Source organism: Vipera berus (genome assembly GCF_964194415.1).
Source record: "Vipera berus genome assembly, chromosome: 3".
NCBI classification, from domain to species: domain Eukaryota; kingdom Metazoa; phylum Chordata; class Lepidosauria; order Squamata; family Viperidae; genus Vipera; species Vipera berus.
Genome location: NC_138204.1, coordinates 44,055,966 through 44,075,011, shown reverse-complemented (window position 1 = coordinate 44,075,011; position 19,046 = coordinate 44,055,966). Strand labels below are relative to the sequence as shown.

At 43.4% G+C, this 19,046-nt stretch overlaps 1 protein-coding gene across 1 annotated transcript in view; it reads left to right on the top strand.

The window, feature by feature from the left end:
• Positions 1–19,046, top strand: part of SRGAP2 (SLIT-ROBO Rho GTPase activating protein 2) — a 228,725-nt gene that overhangs the window by 80,902 nt on the left and 128,777 nt on the right. The window contains exon 3 of the mRNA XM_081324575.1: positions 3,851–4,043. Coding sequence (XP_081180701.1) covers positions 3,851–4,043 — 193 coding nt within the window. The remainder of the gene's footprint in view (positions 1–3,850; positions 4,044–19,046) is intronic.

Genomic DNA, 19,046 nt, shown 5'->3' with positions numbered 1-19,046 from the left:
GAGCTAACAATTGGAATGTTTTGGATAGCATATTAATTAGCAGAAAAAACTTCTAAACAAACTTAATTAAATAGTGTAATTAGCTGTTTATATTCTGCTTGGGCTTCAAAAGATAAAAGATCTCATTTATTCATACTATAAGTAGTAAAATCTAACACTTCAGCATTTCCATTGGATCTGGTTGCCCAAGAATCAGATCTCTTAATCACTTCTCTAAAAGGTAAGGTAAAGGTAAAGGTTCCCCCGCACATGCGTGCTAGTCGTTTCCGACTCTAGGGGCCGGTGCTCATCTCTGTTTCAAAGCCGAAGAGCCAGCGCTTGTCCGAGGACGTCTCCGTGGTCATGTGGCCGGCATGACTAGACGCCAAAGGCGCACGGAACGCTGTTACCTTCCCACCGTAGCGGTCCCTATTTTTCTACTTGCATTTTTACATGCTTTTGAACTGCTAGGTTGGCAGAAGCTGGGATGAGTAACAGGCGCTCACTCTGCTTCGCGGCACTCGGGATTCGACCCGCCAAACTGCCGACCATCTGATCGACAAGCTCAGCGTCCTAACCCACTGAGCCACCGCGTCCCTTATCACTTCTCTAGTAGTGCCCAAATACAAATGTGCAGCAGATACATACTTGTTATTTAACTATTGAAATTATTGTGCTTGATGAATTACTAATTTTATGAGAAAATCAGTGAAAAGCAAAGGAAGGACAAACTGTGTATGAGAAGCTATGTATGGGATCTCTGCATGTGTCATGTATACCTTGTGATATAGTTATTGATTTATTTCCTGCATTTTTTTTTCCTATAAATAACTCAAGGCAGCAAATGTGCTTAGCCTGGTGCCTTAACCATTAGATGAAACTGGCTCTCTTTTGAAACTCATGTCTAAACATACTTAGGAGAAAATAGATGGCTGGATCTAAAATAAATTGGAATACTTAAAATAGCTCATTGGTTGGGGTATATCATTGATCTGACATTAGTAGTTCATGCTTTAACTTCAGATGTGTTATACGTTGGATTTTGATTTTCTTATAAACAACAAGCCCACAAGATAAAAGGATAAATAAAGAGCATGTTACAATTCGGTCAAATGTGAATTTTGAATCTGTTTACGTTGGATTATTGTATTGACACATTAAGATTTGATGGAGTTACAACTTTTTCTCATGTGATTTTGATAATGGATAACTATGAAGCTGTATCTATAATATGAGAAATTTTGAGCAGCTAAATTCATTTGTTCTGATCAGTTTTTAAAAGAATTGATGGATGAAGTGCATTTTCTTCCTGGATTGGCTTTAACACTTGATCCTTGTCCCAAAGAAAGACAGTTTATCTTTTCAAACTGTCCTTCCAAGCGAAATTACAATCCAGGACTCAGAAAATTGGTGTGCAATGTGGATTTCTTTACTAAGAGGCCTGATGCAATTCCTGACCAGGTGTTTTATGTGAAAAGCAACAAGTTAAGAAATGCTGCTGTAGGCTCTTTGTCAGTAATTATGTCTCATCTGGATAAAATTTATAATTTGTGTGTTTCTTGAGTACAAGAAAGGAAAAAAAGAGAGACAGTTTATAAAGTAAAATATTTGGAAAACACATCTTTTCCTGAATGGAACAATTTCCATCAAGTTTTTTACATAGATGATCTGTATCTATAAAAAAGGCAGAAATATACTGAATGTTAAATGTTGTGTTACTTGTACTACAGATAGAACTCAATTTACAACCATTCTTTTAGCAACTGTTCAAAGTTACAATGGCACTGAAAAAGATTACTTATAATCGGTCCTTGCACTTACTACGGATGTAGCTTCCCCATGGCCATATGAACGAAATTCAGGCACTTGGCAACTGGCATGTATTTATAAGGTTGCAGAGTCCCGGGGTCATATGATCACTATTTGCTATCTTCCCAGCCAGCTTCTGACAAGCAAAGCCAATGGGAGAAGCCAAATTTGTTTGATTCACTTATCTAATGCAGTGATCCGCTTAACAACTGTGACAAAAACGTTGTAAAATTGGGTGTGACTCATTTAACCACTGCCTTGCTTAGCAATGGAAATTCTACTCCCAATTGTGGTCGTAAGTCAAGGACTACTTGTATTTAATATAAATTCAATTTTGAACAAGCTCAGAAAGATTGCAGCAAACATCCAGCAATATCAGGCATCTTTGATTAGCATTTCTGAGCTCAGGGATGTGAAAAAGAAATGATATCATTTGATAATTTGAAGAAGAGGGATTGGAGAATAATATGGAGATATTCATGGCATGGAAAAACTTAGCATTCCTTAGCAAAAAGCAATAATATGTAGAATTTCATTGTAGAGTCCAAGAAAAATGCTGTGAATTTTGAGATTCAGTACCACATAGTTAGCAAAATTAGTTTTTCCATATACTGGGAATGTGTCAGGGTAAATTCTGAAATTATACTGCAAACATTGGGTGATCTTTTTGAAATATTTTAAGGCTAGATTTTTAAAAAATGGTGTGTTAACCACCAGCATCATCTGCACTCAAAACACCCTGCATGCAGTTAAAAATAATCTGCTTGCAAATTTTGCTCAAAGGCATTCTTTCCATGAAAAATGAAACTGTCTTTCTTGTGACCTTTCCCAACTGGGCATGCAAATTTGTTGGACTTTTCAAAGGCAAACCATTCACAATTTGATGTGCTGTGCTTAATTGCAATGTCGCAGTTGGAGACTCAGCGTGAATAGTCCCAAATTGGTATCTTCTGGGAAATGTATGGCATGATCAGTGCTTTGGTTTTGCCGTAGGAGTAGTCTGCAAAGGAATTTAATAGTGTCTCTAGAGGAAATTTGAGCTAAGAGTGGAGAATTGGAGCATTATCCAACCCTGTGGCCTTTATCTAGATTGAGATTCAGTGCATATTTGGAAAATGACTGCTAATGTATCCTTGACATATCTTATTAATAGAATCTTTACCAGTGAAAATCATCCTTATAAGTAGATTGCATTGGAATCAGGTTGTTTTGTTATTCATTGGCTACTGTGTCTAATGCACAATAGTAATTGGTGGATTTTTTTAAAAAAAATCAGCTGAGCAAGTGAGGAAAGGGGATTTTTAGTTAATATTTAATTAAGCTCCATTGGGATATGAAGATCAAGAGGAACTTTAACTTTCATTTTAAAAATTGTTTTTAATATCCTTTTTTTAACTTATATTTTGCCCTTTCTCCAAAGAGTTGAGAGTAGTGACTATGAGGTTATTCCAGTTTATCTTCAGAACCTTACAATGTTAGAAATCTTGATCATTCTATGTGCTTCAGAAACTGATTGAGTTTAAACCTATGTAACAACTTGTCGATCGGAAGGTCGGCAGTTTGGCGGGTCGAATCCCGAGTGCCGCGTAACAGAGTGAGCGCCTGTTACTCGTCCCAGCTTCTGCCAACCTAGCAGTTCGAAAGCACGTAAAAATGCAAGTAGAAAAATAGGGACCACTACGGTGGGAAGGTAACAGCGTTCCGTGCGCCTTTGGTGTCTAGTCATGCCGGCCACATGACCACGGAGATGTCCTCGGACAAGCGCTGGCTCTTCGGCTTTGAAACGGAGATGAGCACCGGCCCCTAGAGTTGGAAACGACTAGCACGCATGTGCGGGGGAACCTTTACCTTTAACAACTTAGAATTTATGTCTCTCACACCACTATATATATTTAGTTGTTTTTTTCTTTAGGAAGCTCAGAATGGTTATTCTGGTTGCTATTTGACTTTAGAGAGATTTAGTTTTAACAATTACAGGCAGCAAATATATTCAGGTCGTTCATAGCATTTTCTGTGTTAATGCTATTTTCATGAATAAGTCCCTCCCTCCCCTATTTTGCAGAGATTCGAGCCCAGCTTATTGAACAACTGAAATGTCTTGACCAGCAATGTGAACTAAGAGTCCAACTACTCCAGGATTTGCAGGATTTTTTTCGCAAGAAAGCTGAAATTGAAATGGATTACTCCAGGAACTTGGAGAAGCTGGCTGAACGATTTCTGGCAAAAACAAGGAGCACCAAAGACCAGCAATTCAAGTAAATCATTTCTTCTTGGAGGAAATGGGATCTGGGGAGCGAGGGGGAAGCCATAAAACTGGGAAGATGCCAGTTATCAGCATGCAAATCACATTGCTTTATGAATGTCATAGTCAGGTTATTGTTGGTTTATATTTCATTTACAATGCAAATATCAGAGAGTTCCATTTTCCCTCAATTCCAGTGTTAGCTAAAGTGCAGGGGTCAGCATTTGTGCTCAGGTCTTGATGGCTTGCATAATGGAAAGATTAGAAGATCCTGTGAAATCTAGTGTTTCTATGTGAACAGCTTTCTGTAACTGGTGCAATAAAATAAGGTTTGACCTGAAAATGCAGAAAGTTCTGATCCAGATTGTAGACATAACTCGCATCCTTCTATAGAAGACACGATTAAACAATGTTTTTTAAACTTTACAACTGCATTTTGTTGTTAATCATGACTATTTCTAGTTATTGTCAGTTTGAAATAGTTTGGCTTTGACACCCAAGAAGAATTTTAAACACACAACTTCTGTCCTTTTCAACTATAATATGCAAATATATGGATGATGGTTGTCTGCTGTAAAGGAGGAACTGGAAATAAGCTTCTCTCTGTAGGAAGATGGTGTGGCTGAGTCAGTTATTGTGACTCTTTTGAAACTGAGAGGAAATGTTGCTCTAGATCACTGTAGAGGCTCAGTTTTGGGTAGATTTCAAGTTAGATCAGACCAAGAAACTAGTGCCGTGTAAGTCAGTTATGCTTTTATTGTAAAGCTATAGTACAGAATTTTGTAAGTCTGAATATGCTTCTCTCTCCTTTCATTTATGTTCATGAGAACTAGGGACTACTCATGTTGCAGTACATTTTTTGCTCTGGATTCAGGCACCTTATTTTGATAGTGCTCTTAATGCAGTCCCTCAAGGTTATTCCCTTGGCTCTAAACAAGTGGAGACTTAATTGTGTCATTGTTGTATTTGTCGTTGTTGTTGTTCAGTCACTGAGTTGTATCCAATTCTTCGCAACCCTATGGACCATACTATGCCAGTCCCCCCCATCCTCCACTATCTCCTGCAGTTTGTCGAAATTCATGCTCATTGCATTGATGACACTAACCATTTCAACCTCTTCTGTCACTTTCTCCTTTTGCCTTCAATCTTCCCCCAACATCAGGTTCTTTTCCAATGAGTCCTCTCTTCTCATTTGGTGGCCAAAGTATTTGAGATTCAGCTGACTTGGTTGTACACACACATAGATATTTAAATTTGCCCGAGGCTTATATTGAAACAACAGTATGAAGATAGTCATCTGTTCCCAAGAAATTTGTATTCCAAATGTTTGAAGGATATTAGATTCTCTTAAAATATTCTATAGACATAATATATTATTCTCTTAAGGATAAAAACAAGCATATCTAGGATGTAATTCACGTTGTACTCTCAGTGATGGCTATTTTTGGAGTTATTTATACACTTTTAAAGCTATCTGCTTAAACATTTTTAATCCTTTTGCATTTTGAATTTCTCCAGCATGATAGATGGAGAATCCACGAATGGGTTAACTCTGTCTTCCTGCCCAATTAGACTTAAGTCAGTCAAACTTGCCATGCCTCTCCTGGGCCAGGACACCTCCCAGTCACGACTTAGTCTGTGCCCAGAATAGACGTGGTAATTTTGGCTCCCAGAATCTTGCTGAGTCATCTCTTCTGAGTAATTAAGCAGGTCGTATGTATATATATATATATATTTTCCCCCTTTGTGGATCTTCAATTAGATAGCATTCTTCTCAGGATACGGAGTTTGCTTTTCTCCTTCCAGCTGTAGCTATGATTGAGTTGTAGCTCTGATTGAGCTTCAGCCTTCCAGACAACTGTTTCACTGTTGCAAGTCCATGGGGAAGGTTTCTCAATTAGATAGCTTTCGCTGTAGTTCTTTTCAGGATCTTATCTTTCTCTCAGAAGCCCCAGGCGGTTCTTTCACGGCACACTAGTTGTGGCCACCATTTTGAATTCCAGCTTACCAGCAGCTGGCCAAAAGGAGGCTCTTTGTCAGAAAGCCTTTTTAAGCATGCTGATAGCATCAGAGGCATGCGAAGACTCTCAGAACTGCCTGCCTTCTCTCCTGAATTAAGGGGGAAGGACAGGTTGCTTCTCTTTTTTTACTACCAGCAGTAGCGGCCGCCATTTTGGGTGCCACGATCACATTGCTTTTCCTTTGAAAAGGCTTGTGCAGCCTTCTTTGCTAGCTTCTGAGAATGGCGGGGGAGATTTCAGCCCCCCCCCAAAACCCCACAGACTTCAAAAGTGCTTACCTTGCCTTCCAGCTCAGGGAAGTTGGTCCCTGAGCCTCTGGTCAGTTCGCAGGGGTCCTTTTTCAGGCTCCTCCTCTCCCAATCATTGCAGAGGGTTCTGAGTTCAAATCCCTTCTGACTGTAGCACAATCATTGTTTGCCTTGCCTGAAACCTTTCAAAGTGGATGGTCAAGTACAGGAGGCTTCAACTGTAGCTGTAGGCCTCAACCTAGCTGTCTCATTGTCCATTCCAACAGAAGATGTGTGCTGGCCATGCCATTCTTCGCCTCGCCACCACCAACTAGGACTAGTGAGCTGGCTGTTATCACCGAGGTGATCTGTCGCCACTAGGTTTCTACATGTGAGCTGGCTGTTATCACCGAGGTGATCTGCCACCACAGTAGACTTGGCCTGTGCTCCAAAGGTGCTTCAACTGGTCTTACGTCCATCAGGAGCTTTGCAGGTGTGCCAGTTGTCCATTAAGTTGGTCCTGCAGCCACCATTGCCATAGAGTACTTATCGATCCCTGGGAGTGGCACACAGCCTCAGATCAGTACTCTGCTCTGTTTGAGATCCCTCTTAGCATTGCACAGAGATATCTCCCAATTGTGATGATAGACAACACCGCACCTCAGGCTTCACACGGTGCTCCAACACTCCTGCGCAATCAAAGCATAAGTCCTCAAAACTGCTGGAAAGCTCAAGGCCAAAGCCAAGGCCATCTCTGGCAAAAGGTCCTCCAAGGCGGCAGAGAAAGAGGCCAGCAGGAGGCACCAGGCCTTAGAAAGGCAGTTTGCCAAGGCCCAGAAACAGGACATGATGGGTGCTGAATAGGTCTCTTCTCCCCTGGCAGAGGAATCTATATTTGGGGCGCAGCTTGCTCCTTCTCCCTCATCTGCCCAGAGGGTCTGGTCTCCGGAGGGGGATGATGATGACCAACCTTATCTTCCCAGGGCTGAGCAGGAGCAGATGGTTTCCTTTACCCAGGGACCAGGTATCTGACTGACGCCTCCAGTCCCAAGAGCAACACAGTCCAGGCCCGAGGCCACCTTTACGTCCATAGCAGCCGGGCTTGTGCAGAGGCGCAAGGAGTGTGGTCGCCAGAGCAGTTTCAGGCTCTGATCTCTGATCTCCCAGGCGGTCGCCCAGGGATTGGCCTTACAACGTCAACAAAGATATGCACTTGAATCGGTGGCCTCAGTGACACCACCTTATCTCCCCCAGTTGGAAGCACCAGAATATTCTGGCCCTATTTCTCCCGCCTGGTCTCCTCACAGCGGAGTATCTTTTTCTGAGGAGTACGACCTGATGGACATGCTGCTCTCAGAGGATGAGGATCTTACTCCGAACCCTCCTCCCTTTGTTGGTCTATTCAATCCGGTGCTCTTTAAATCTCTGCTTCATAAGGCCAGCGCTACTGCTAAGATTGGTCCTGACCAGGTTCCCCATCCTGGTCCATCCACCAGCCAAGACACAAGGCCGGTATTTTCAGAGCATGTGGTCACTGAGCATCACATCCCCTGTCCCCCTCTCTTTCTCAACATGGTACAGAAGCAATGGGAACCACCTGGCACCTTTCCCTCTCCAGGGGGGACAGAGAAGAATCTCTTTAATGTTGACCCGGCCTTGTTGGAAGTGCTAGAGGTTCCTTCTGTGGATGAACCTCTGACTCCACTCTTCTCCACGGTGTCCAGTGATATGGCTGAGACCTTGAAGGTGGAGGTCAGGAAATCTGAACTTTCCTTCCGCAGGACCCACCAGGCCTCAGCATGGTCAGTGAGGGTGGCCACATGCACCTCTTTCTTTGCCAGAACCTCCCTTCTCTGGCTCCGTCAACTTCAGGCCAGAGTACCCCTGGAGGAGGTCCGAATGCACCAGGACTTAGCCAAGTTAGTGGCTGCTTCGGAGTACATGGCGGACGCATCTCTACATGCTGCCAGGTTCTCTTCTAGGGCCATAGCCTCCAATATTACTGCTCGCAGACTCCTGTGGCTCAAACACTGGCGAGAGGATGTTAAATCTAAGTGGCGCTTGGCGGCTGCCCCTTACCATGGTGGTCAGCTTTTGGGGGAGGCTTTGACACCTTATTTGTTGGAAAACAAGGACAAGCGTAAGGTGATGTCTCATCTTCTTAGACGGGCAGATAGACAGCCTACCCCGTACGTCTGCAGACAATTTTTCCGGTCAGGGTCAGGATCGGAGTTTGCTCAGCTCCCCCCCGTTCCTTCCCTCCCAGGCCTTACCATCAATTCAAACAACCGGGAACCAGAGACAGACCCAGGTCACAATTCCAAGCAAAGCAGCCATTTCGATGCACGGGGGCTGTCCCTTCAGAAAGTCTAAATGACTTCAGGGCGGTCTCCCCAATTGGTGGCAGACTGACGTTGTTTGTTCAAAAATGGGAGACCACCACCACAGATGCTTGGGTCCTCAACACTATCAGGAGTGGTCTGTCCCTAGAATTCATGTCCGTCCCCCCAGAGCGCTTCATTCCTTGTCCGCTATCAAAAAATGTGGTCAGGAAGGCTCTCATGTCAGAGGCTATTCAGCACCTCTTAGAAATAAGGGCCATAGAACCAGTCCTGGATGGGCATCTAGGAAGGGGGTTCTATTCCATCCTCTTCATCATTCTGAAGACGTCTGGAGGATGGGGGGCAATACTCGATTTAAAGGGGCTGAACACTCATCTCGCATACAAGAAGTTCGAACAAGCCGGCCTGGCCTGATGGGTGATGGGTTTGGGTTTTACTGTTGTTTAATGTATTTTAACTTATTGCTGTAGTTTTTGGGCATCTTGTTTAATCTCTTTTAATATTTGTATTCTTGTTTTTTAACATGTATTGCCCTGTTCACCGCCCTGAGTCCTTCGGGAGAAGGGCGGTATACAAATAAAATTAATAATAATAATAATAATAATAATAATAATAATAATAATAATAATAATAATAATAATAATAATAATAATAATAATAATAATAATTATTATTATTATTATTATGAAGAAGAAGAAGAAGAAGAAGAAGAAGAAGAAGAAGAAGAAGAAGAAGAAGTTCAAGATGCAAACACTACAGTCCATCTTGGTCAGCATCAGGAGGGGAGACTTCCTGACGTCCATCGACCTCACGAAAGCATACCTTCACATTCCCATCCTTCCTGCCCACCGGAGGTTCCTCATGTTTTGCTACAAGACTCACCATTATCAGTACAGAGTCTTACCGTTCGGCCTTTAGTAGACCCCAAGAGCGTTTACCAAGATCTTGGCGGTGCTGACCGCACATTTGAGGTCCGTCCCCGTACACATCCAGTGCTATCTGGACGACATTCTCATCCAGTCCCTATTGGTCCAGGCGGCTCAATCGGACCTGGCTTTGTCTCTCAAGACTCTCCAGGACCACGGGTTCTCGGTGAACTTTCAAAAGAGCCAGACAGTTCCCTCAACCCGCCTTCTTCATTTGGGCATGGTCATAGACACCAAACTGTGCAGGGTCTATTTATCTCAGGACAGAATCAGAGCCCTGGTCCTTCAGGTCCAGAGGGAGCGTGTAGTCACCCTGGCCATTCTTTCCCAACTGTTAGGGAAGTTGGTTTCCTGCATGGGAATAGTCCCATGGGCCAGACTACATTCCAGGGACCTGCAATGGTTTTTGCTCCCGTTTCAGAGACTGGGCACCAGCTCCTCCAACCAAAGGGTAAGGGTTCCATCTTGGACCCTAAATTCCCTCCAGTGGTGGACCTCGCCACGGTAGCCAGGGGCTCTTTGTTCCAGGAACCCATTCGGATCACCCTGACTATGGACGCCAGCCTGTTTGGCTGGGGGACGCATCTAGGGTCTCAGTTGGCTTAGGGCCTGAAGCACAACATAAATTGGTTGGAGCTCAGAGCCATACATCTGGTCCTATGCCACTTCCTCAACAAGGTGGCAAGACAATATGTCCTGGTCCTCACAGACAATGTAGTGGCAAAAGCCCATGTGAACCGGCAAGGGGGTTAGGGTTCCAGGTCCTTTATGGCCAAGGCCCAACTGTTGGGCTCTTGGGCAGAGACCAACCTCTCATTACTCAGGGCCAAGCACATCTCGGGAGAGGCAAATCAGCAGGCGGACTTTCTCAACAGGTCGACAGTGGATCATTCCGAATGGCGCCTGCATCCCGGTCTCTTCGAGGAGATATCAGAGAGGTTAGGTCGGCCAGTACTGGATCTGTTCGCTTCTCCGATGAATTCCCAGCTCCCAAGGTTTTCCTCCGGGTTCCCCTCTCTGGGGGCAGTGGGGATGGATGCCCTCCACAGCCCTTGGCCCAGGGGCTTGCTGTATACCTTTCTGCCTCTCCCTCTGATCCTGGCAGTCATCCGCAAGTTACTGCAAGAGCGGACAGAGGTGATACTTGTTGTACCACACTGGCCAAGACGGCCATGGTTTGCTGACCTCGTGAGTCTGTCAATCTCTCCCCCATGGAGGATTCCTTCAGATTGCATTTCACTCATCCAGGGAGCTCTGCATCATCTAGAACCCCAGTGGTTCCAGTTGACCACCTGGCACTTGAACGGCGGCTCCTGACACATGGGTCTTATTCATCGGAGGTAATTACAATGATTCAGGCCTCCAGATGGCCTACAACAAACAGGATCTATGACTCCACTTGGAAGAGTTTCTGTAGTTGGTGTGATAAGAGCCAGTTAGATCTTTCAGCTATTACTATCCCGAGGATCTTGGACTATTTATTGGAGGGGCTTAACAAGGGCTTGGCGCCCAATACCATCCACTGACAAGTAGCAGCTCTCTCCACCATATTTACTTGGGGCAATTCAGAGGCATTGGCTCAACATCCTATGGTACGCTCATTTCTCAAAGGAGCGACCAACACCAAACCTCCAGTGGTTCACTAGTATCCCTCTTGGGATTTGTCACGGGTCTTGCAGGCCCTTACCTCTCCTCCATTTAAACCCATCAGGACCTGTACTATGCGGTTCTTGACAATTAAGGTGGCCTTCTTGATAGCCGTCATGTCGGCTAGACACATTTCTGAATTGGCAGCTCTCTCTGTCAGAGAGGACTTAATGCGTTTTTCATGCTGACAGGGTGGTCCTTCGTTTGGATCCCTCCTTTATTCCTAAGGTCAATACCTTGTTTCATAGAGCGCAGGAAGTCATTTTGCCAGATTTTTGTCCTCATCCATCTCTTGCCTTGGAACGGCAATGGCACACTGTGGACGTCCGCAGGGCTTTGCGCCACTATATTAAGCGGACAGCGTCTTTTCGCAAATCAGAAGCCCTCTTTGTTTCCTTTCAACCCTCTACTATGGGGCGGAAAGTTTCTGACTCCACTATAGGCAGGTGGATCAGGGCTTGTATTGCAGGGCGTACCAATCTCATTCCCTGTCAGTTCCCAGGCGTATCACTGCTCACTCCACTCTTAGTGCTGCAACTTCTGCGGCTTGGGTGACACAGGCGTTCATTGAGGACATTTTATTATTTATTTATTATTTAGATTGTAGGTCGGCGACATGGTCCTCGCCTTCCCCTTTCGTGAGGCATTATAAACTGGATAGGTTTGCCTCCGCAGACGCCTCATTTGGCCGGAGAGTGCTACAACAGGTAGTGCCACAGGGTGGGACACAGGCCCAGACTGATTCCCTCCCATAGGGACAGGGCAGCTTTGGTATGTCCCATTCGTGGATTCTCCATCTATCATGCTGGAGAAGGGGCGTTGTCTTACCTGAACGTCTTTTCTTAGCATGATGATGGAGAATCCACACCCACCCCTTAGTGTCCGTCAGGTCCTGTGTCAGGGGTATGGGAGCCAACACGTCGGACTGTCATCATTTGCTTTGCCTTTGTTGTGACTGAGAGGTGTCCTGGCCCAGGAGAGGCGTGGCAAGTTTGACTGACATAGTCTAATTGGGTGGGAAGACAGAGTTGATTCGTGGATTCTCCATCATCATGCTGAGAAAAGGCATTCAGGTAAGACAACGCCCCATTTCTGCATAAATGTGACCTAAAATGTGATTTGTTCTTCACACACTTAATGATTGAGGTACCGATTCCATTTGTGACAACTAAAGGTGAACTACTATTTTTCACTCATTAATTTAATTGGGTTCCCTATCTAGTTTTTAGGACTTGTGTAAAGAATAAATCATGTTTTAGGTCATATTTATGCAGAAATACTGAAAATTGAAAAAAGCTCACAAACATTTAAGCATCATTGGATGTTTGAAAATGGATGTCTTAAAAAGGAAATTGTCTCTCAATTACAATTTAAGTCGTATATGCCAGTCTTTACCTTTTTATTTTTTCTTTCATCAAACCTAATGTACAGTAAATGATTTGTATTCTTTAATGCTGTTTATAATATGGTATGTGATCATGGAATCAAAATGCAGGACCCAATGTAAATTTAATTATTGTTTGAAAAAAAGGATATTTAAATTATCCTTGCTGTCCTGTTAAGGCTTGGTGTTTATGTTTACTTTCCAGACTTTTAGGATGATGAGATAACTTGTGCAAAGGGGTGAGTCTTCTTTTCCTTTGACCATATCTACAGTATGTTAAAATACCAAATATGGACTTTTACAGGGCTGCAGTTTTTTATTGTACATAAGGAAAAAAAATTGGAACAGAATTGCTGGGTTTTATAGGAAACAAAAACTAGCTTTATTACTATAGAGTTGCTTTTATGGAATGTAGGATTCTTATCAAAATCCTAGAAAATATATGTTCACCTTAAAATATTTCTGACCTTCAGCTTTTTTAATATGATGGCCGATTACACCTTAAAATAACAGAAACAGATAATTGGCAAGGTGAGTCAAACTCTCATGTGTAATTCTAAACTTTTCTGCTTTTGAAATACCTTTAGAAAGACTTTTCCCCCAGGATCTGTTACCAGTCTGTCAAATATATTAATACCAAGTTTGCTACAGAATACGGAAAAGTAAATTCACCTTCAAGTTATTGATTGATTATATGTCCATGTAGTTTCCTTGGCTGTAATACAACAGTGATTTGTCTTTACCTTCTTCTGGAATGTTTTCTCTTTTCTTCTTCCCTGTCTGGACTGCAGCACTGCTGTTCCCTGGAGTTGTCCTATCCAAGTATTGGCCAGATCTGACTTTGTTATATAGGACAGAAAACAAAGAAAGCAAAAGGTGTTTCTGTAATTAGGAATTCATTTTTCCCCCTAACAAAGAATGAGCTTCCATTTCATGATGCCATTAAATTTCATTAATATAAATCCCTCTCATTACAACCATAACTTAAATTTCTGCTTTCTTTCTGAAATGTTCAACTGAATATCAGTATGGGATGTCAAGTTTCCAACCTATGGGCTTTTCAAGTGACTCTGAGGCATTGTTTACCTTAAAAGTCCTTTATTAGCCTAATACACCGGCAAATGCTTGCTCGAAGGAAGCTGGAATCTGAAATCTCCGCCCCTTGCACAATATATTAAAACACAATTCTCCACCTTTCTAATTTTGTCATTAATCATATTCTCCAATTAATTTAAAGAATCAGTTTCTCTTCCGTTAGAAGAACTGCCAAAATCTTATCTTCTTTAGAGAGACAAATGGCCTTGAAAGTGCATTCCTACTCTTCCCCCAATTTTAAACTAAAACAATACACAACTCTTAAAGCAATACACAAGTTTAACATTGAAATAGCTACTTCTTCATCTCTTGTCAAGCAATAACATTCGATGTTAGCAGCGTTGACATGGAAATGACCTAAGCGACCTAGCAAGATTTTGATTGATGCTGCAAGGTATATCACTGAAAAGAGTGAGATTACTGGTTTTTAAAACAAAGTCTTAAGGTCCCATAGAAGACAGTATACATAGCTCAAGGTTGAACTTTGGAGTCCTTGGTATTCTCTGAGCATGGTTAATGGCTTGCAGATGTTTCATTATCCAACTAGGTCAGGGGTCGGCAACCGGAAAAAGGAAAAGAGCCAGTCAGAACTGGTTCCATCACACAAACAAAAAAGTGGGAACCGCAAAAAGTGTGTGCGCGTGCGTCCACTCACGTGCATGCGCAAAAAACATTTTGCGCATGCGCAAAATGGGAGGCACCTGCATGGCGACGGGTCTCCCCTTTGGAGAGGTGCGTGCCGTCCCTTTCGGAGACCTGCCGCGTTCGTCAAACATGGACGAACGCGGCAGCTGTGCAAACGGGATGGCGGCGGCTTGGGAGAGGTGTGCGCGCACCTCTCCCAAGCTGCCGCCGTCCCTTTCGGAGACCTGCCGCGTTCGTCAAACATGGACGAACGCAGCAGCTGTGCAAACGGGCGGTGTCACTCTCCATTTGAAGAGGTGCGCGCGCACCACTGCCCGTTCAAAGAGGTGCGCGCACACCGGGCGACTGGGAGCCGCAGGAGATGGCTCAAAGAGCCGCATGCGGCTCCAGAGCCGCGGGTTGCCGACCCGTGAACTAGGTAATGGCATAAGTGATGTTACCTGGTTGGATAATGAAACATCAGCAAACAAACAACCAAGCTTTGAGAGCATCAAAGACTCCACAGACTCTTAAGTAATTATATATACTGTGAGTGGGCCATCAGTTCATGGACTAAATTTTCAAAAGAGGGCAAGAGCAAGCAAAAGGGCTAGGGAAACAAATGCAGATAGTATTGTTCACATGCTTTTTTTTTTTTTTTTTTGCAGACTCTCGCTAATTTCTGTTGTTATTACAGTCATTCCATCACTCCCTAATAGTCTTTTCCTGTTGTTTTTTTTAAGAAGTCGCCTCATCTTCCTCTTGGCAGCAAGTTCTGCCTGCTTTCATAGACAGTGCATAGAGAAAGGACCCTTCTGCAGATCAGAGAATGCTGCAACTCTGGTAGCAGAGAATAAAGCTAGAGTGTTCGTGAAAAATAAACAGGAAATAGAAGGGATGTTTTCAATCTTTCCAACCTCATGGCATGTTAGAAAGAAATTGTGCAGAGGGATGTAGGATTCCTTTTGTCGTTCCACCTGCCTGCCTGTTCATCGATGTTGTCTATCAGCGGATTAACTGTTTGTCACAGAATTGGCCTTCTGAATACTTATGAGTGGCTTCTTTTTAATTGTTCATAATTTTTCAAAGTGTAAGCCACCCATAATTATGGAGAATCGGGTGGCCTTCAAATTGTATTAAATAAATTAAACTGGGCAGAATGGAACAAGATTTAATCTACCTCTTCCTTTTTAGTATTTTATAATATAAAATACAAAAATACAAAAGAAAATGTTAGGAAAAATAGGGGAAGGAAAAGGGAAGGGAAAAGTGTAGAAAAATGGGGGGGGGGAAAGCCGTTGACTTCCGACTCCCTTTGGTGCAGTAGAATAAGCTAACATCAAACTTCAACTTTTTGCTTTTACATAGTATAAACTAGCCATGTCTATAATGGAAGAAGATTTAATCAAGAAAGAAATACTGGAAAAAGAAAGACCATGTTTGAAATCAGTCTGGGGCTTCAGAGAAAATATTCCAAACAAACCTTTTCCCCAGTGTATTCCTATGGGAGAGACATACTGTATTGCCAACTGTTTCATTCAGACAGACTCTCCTTCATTTTAGTCCTGTGATCAATAGTAGAACATATGCAGACTACCGTGTGTTTTCCTGTACACTTATACACACAAACACACACTAGGCAGCATGACAAGAGAAGAGAAACAGCCATACAAAGACACAACATGTTATTTCATTACACAAAAAGTGATACTGATGCTTCCTATACCCAGTTCTGATAAAGTGCTGGAAAGAATTCCAGAAGGTCTGCTGTGTGCAGGCTTTCTCTATCTTATTTTATTGCAGGATTTTTATTTGTGTGTGTGTGTGTGTGTGTGTGTGTGTGTGTGTGTGTGTGTGTGTGTGTGTGTAAAGCTTTCGATTCTATGGTAAATCTTGAGGTGGGAAAAGCAGAGTGAACAGGAGGTGGGTGATGGAAAAATATGTTCTCCCAGATGCTCTCATTATTACTTAACTTTGCTGCCAAATTTTGGCAAATAACAGGAAACAGAGACAAAGGAAATTGTCGTTCTAGCAACAACTTTTAATTCAGACATATGTTGAACAGGGAGATTGGAGGTCCCTAAAAGTAAGAAAGTAGCATTGGGGACTTGTTGCAAAACTGATTGTAACCAGGAAACAAAAACAGACAGATAACGGCAAAAGAAATATGTACTACCTTATATGATTGATGTGTTTTGTGGGGATTAATTGGCTACTCCTATCTTATATAAGCTAACTTCAAATGTCAGTGATAGCAAAAGAATTATGGAGTTGCAATTCTCAGCAGCTTGAATTTGGAATGTATAGCCTTTTAATTTGCAAATGGTTTTGCCGTTTACTAATATTTATTCTCATCCCTATTGTTTTCCATCCTCCCTTTGTGTTCAGAAACCCTCATTATGTTTTGAGCAATTGTTTAGGCTTTTAGTGCTGTACCACAAAGATTTTTAGATTCTTTTAAATAAAATAATGAGCTTTCATTCTACAAACAAAGCACTAGGTCCCAGCATCTTTATTTTCAACATATAAGCTCCATTAGTTGTCCCTTCAGTGAAAAAAAAAGAAACAAAAGTGATTGCTGAAGAGTATACCGAACTGCTCCCAAAACCTGGGCGGGTGGGTGGATAGAGAAAATGTTAGGGAGTGATGGCAGCCAGTAAAATTACAAATTTATGTCTGTTAAGTGGATATTTGTCTGTTAAGCTACTCTCTCACCCATTTGTCAGAGTACACTTTTTAAAAATCCACATGTGATCGCTAGCCCTAAGGATGGATATACAGCATCTCTGGAGTCAGATGTGGCAAATCCACATTTTCAGAAATTGAACACAACTGTGATTCTTTTACCTTCAAAACTTCCTATACTCACCATCACTACCAAGGCCAGTTTCTCAAAATGCTTAGACTTCTTTTTCCTCCTAGAAAGTGAGAAGGTCTAGAAATTTGCCCTACCAGATATAAACTTCTTACCAAGTGCTTTTCTTTGGTGTCTAAGACAACTTGCCACAGGCCACTCATTGTGGCCAGTTTGCTGTGGGACAACTTGCCATGGGCAAGTCAGCAATTCACCACAGAACAAGAGTAACACCAATACCAACGACCATGGTATCCTACTGCGGCGTCTCAGGGGGTTGGGAGTGGGAGGCACTGTTTTGCAGTGGTTCTCCTATCTCCTGGGCCGCTCGCAGTCGGTGTTGACGGGAGGGCAGAGGTCTGCCCCGAGGCCTCTCGTTTGTGGAGTTCCTCAGGGGTCGGTTCTCTCTCCCCTCCTGTTCAACATCTATATGAAGCTGCTGGGCGAGATCATTCATGGTTTCAGTGGGGTATCATCAGTATGCTGATAATACCCAACTTATTTTCTCCACCCTGAACCAACCCATTGATGCCCTCGCCGTGATGTCCCGTTGCCTGGAAGCGGTCCGGGTCTGGATGGGGAGAAACAGGCTTCGTCTCAATCCTGCCAAGACTGAGTGGCTGTGCATACCGGCATCTCGGATCAACCAGACTATTCCATCTTTAACGATGGGGGGGGTGAGGTGTTACCCCCCCCCGTTGATAGGGCTCGCAACCTGGGCGTCCTCCTGGATTCACAGCTCAATTTTGAAGATCATATAGGAGCTGTGACCAGGGGGGCTTTTGCCCAGGTTCGCCTGGTGCGCCAGTTGCGACCCTATCTGGACCGAGATGCCCTACGCACAGTCACTCATGCGCTCGTGACCTCCCGTTTAGACTACTGCAACGCTCTCTACATGGGGCTGCCCTTGAGGACCACTCGGAGGCTTCAACTGGTGCAGAATGCGGCCGCGCAAGTTGTGATGGGGGTTTCCCGATACTCCCATGTAACACCTCTACTCCACGAGCTGCATTGGCTTCTGGTTGCCGTTCGGGTGAGATTCAAGGTGCTGGTGATGACCTATAAAGCCCTAAATGGCTTGGGTCTGGGTTATCTGAGGGGACACCTGCTGCCGGCATCAAGCTCCCTTCATCCAGTGCGCTCCCACAGGGAGGGCCTTCTCAGGGTACCACCGGTTAGGGAATGCCGGCGGGTTACTCCCAGGGGAAGGGCGTTCTCTGTGGGTGCGCCGGCACTTTGGAACCAACTCCCCATGGAACTTAGGACTGCCCCCGACCTTCGCTCATTTCGCTGGGACCTGAAAACTTGGCTCTTCGAGCTGTCTGGCCCAGGCTGAGGGGTTTTAATTTTATTGGGTTTAGTTTAAATATTGGGGACTTGATTTAATTAATTTTAATCTGATTTTAATTTTTGTATCTCTGTTTTTAACTCTCCCTGTAAACCGCCCTGAGTCCTATGGGAATAGGGCGGTATATAAATTTAATAAAATAAATAAATAAGTAAATAATAAAGTATCGAAGAAATGATGGAATAGAATCATTAAAGAAAGAATGCAAAATGAAGAAAGAAATGTGAATGACAAAAATTAAAATATTTTTTTAAAAATTATTTTAAATAATTAAATTGAATTGTTGAATTTTCCAGGGGCGAGTTGTCCCGTGCCTAGTTGGCTATGATGAATTGGCTGTGGCACATCGGCTGTGGCAAGTTGACCACAGCAAGTTGTCCCATTCCATTTCCTTGTCTTCTTCCCCATTGAATGCTACCTCTCCAGTGTCAGAGAATCACAGAATTGGAAAGGACCTTGGAGGTCTTCTAGCCTAATTCACTGATTTTCAGCCTTGCTTGAAAATCTCCAGTAATGGAGAACCCACAATTCCACATGGTTCCATTGGT